Below are 1003 nucleotides of genomic sequence, written 5' to 3'. Positions count from 1 at the left end.
CACACACACACACACACACACACACACACACATTTACATACATACACACATTCTCTGCTTCTACAGAAGCAAACTCTTATCAAACCATTACAACAACAAATCAAATGAAGGGTTCTATTGCAAAGCGCAGTACGCGTCAAATCCTGGCATGTCTGGAAAACCCTGTCCACTCTACATCCTTATGATGAAAATTATCGTGAGAATAATTTTTTTTTCTCAAAAGTACGCTCTGTGTCCCTCGATATCTAAAGTATTTAGTATGATCAGATTGCCATTCCCTCATAGTTTTTGTTTTCAAAGCATAAGTTATTTCGTTTGTTTATTGGGGAGGAGGGGGGGGGCTCTTTTTTATTTTTGTAGTAAATGGCTTGTGCGTTCTTGCTAAAGGCTGTCCCCGAAGTTTTCTTTTCTTTTCGTTATGAAATTCTGCAAGCTGGGCTCAAAAGTGTGAAATTATGCCATTCTGTTAATTTTAACAAAGAATGATAGAGGAAAATAATCCGAAATTAAGCAAAAAATGATCAAATTTTGCGAAATTATGCGGGGTGCATAAAACCACGGGGACAGTATAGAGCCCTTCCAAAGGTCAACGGTTGACTCACGCTGGGTTATCGCACGCCCTTGACCTCTGTCTGACCCCGACCCCGCACTCGCTGCTACACTCCGACCAGGAGCTCCAGGGGCTCCAGAAACCGTTCACCGGACGCTGGTTCCCCACATACTGGCACCTGGCGTGGCGGCACTCCTGTGGGACAAAATCGTGGACGAGTCACTCCTCCATCGACAGAATTTAAATCTTTTAGAAGAAATATATCAACCGAAACATCCACTTTTTCGATATGCGCGTAGAAATCTGGTTTACAAAGGTGTAACTTGCTGTAACATTATATTACACATTAAAAGAGTCATCAAAAAACTGGTTTCCAATGGTGAAGCCTTATGTTGAAAATACATCATCATCAAAATTTAGCGTAACATTATACTACACATAGATCATTACCAT

The 1003-nt window shown here is 41.1% G+C and overlaps 1 protein-coding gene across 1 annotated transcript in view; it reads right to left on the bottom strand.

Moving 5' to 3' along the window:
* The window catches only part of LOC101856388 (A disintegrin and metalloproteinase with thrombospondin motifs 3), a gene marked incomplete at its 5' end in the record, with an annotated part of 12619 nt that extends 11874 nt beyond the window's left edge, over positions 1–745 (bottom strand). The window contains 1 exon segment of the mRNA XM_005110789.3: positions 603–745. Coding sequence (XP_005110846.3) covers positions 603–745 — 143 coding nt within the window.
* Between the last annotated feature and the right edge of the window lie 258 nt (positions 746–1003).

The sequence above is a fragment of the Aplysia californica genome, unplaced genomic scaffold, assembly GCF_000002075.1.
Source record: "Aplysia californica isolate F4 #8 unplaced genomic scaffold, AplCal3.0 scaffold00945, whole genome shotgun sequence".
Taxonomy (NCBI): domain Eukaryota; kingdom Metazoa; phylum Mollusca; class Gastropoda; order Aplysiida; family Aplysiidae; genus Aplysia; species Aplysia californica.
The sequence above is the reverse complement of the archived record's forward strand: the minus strand, read 5'-3'. Positions and strand labels throughout refer to the sequence as shown.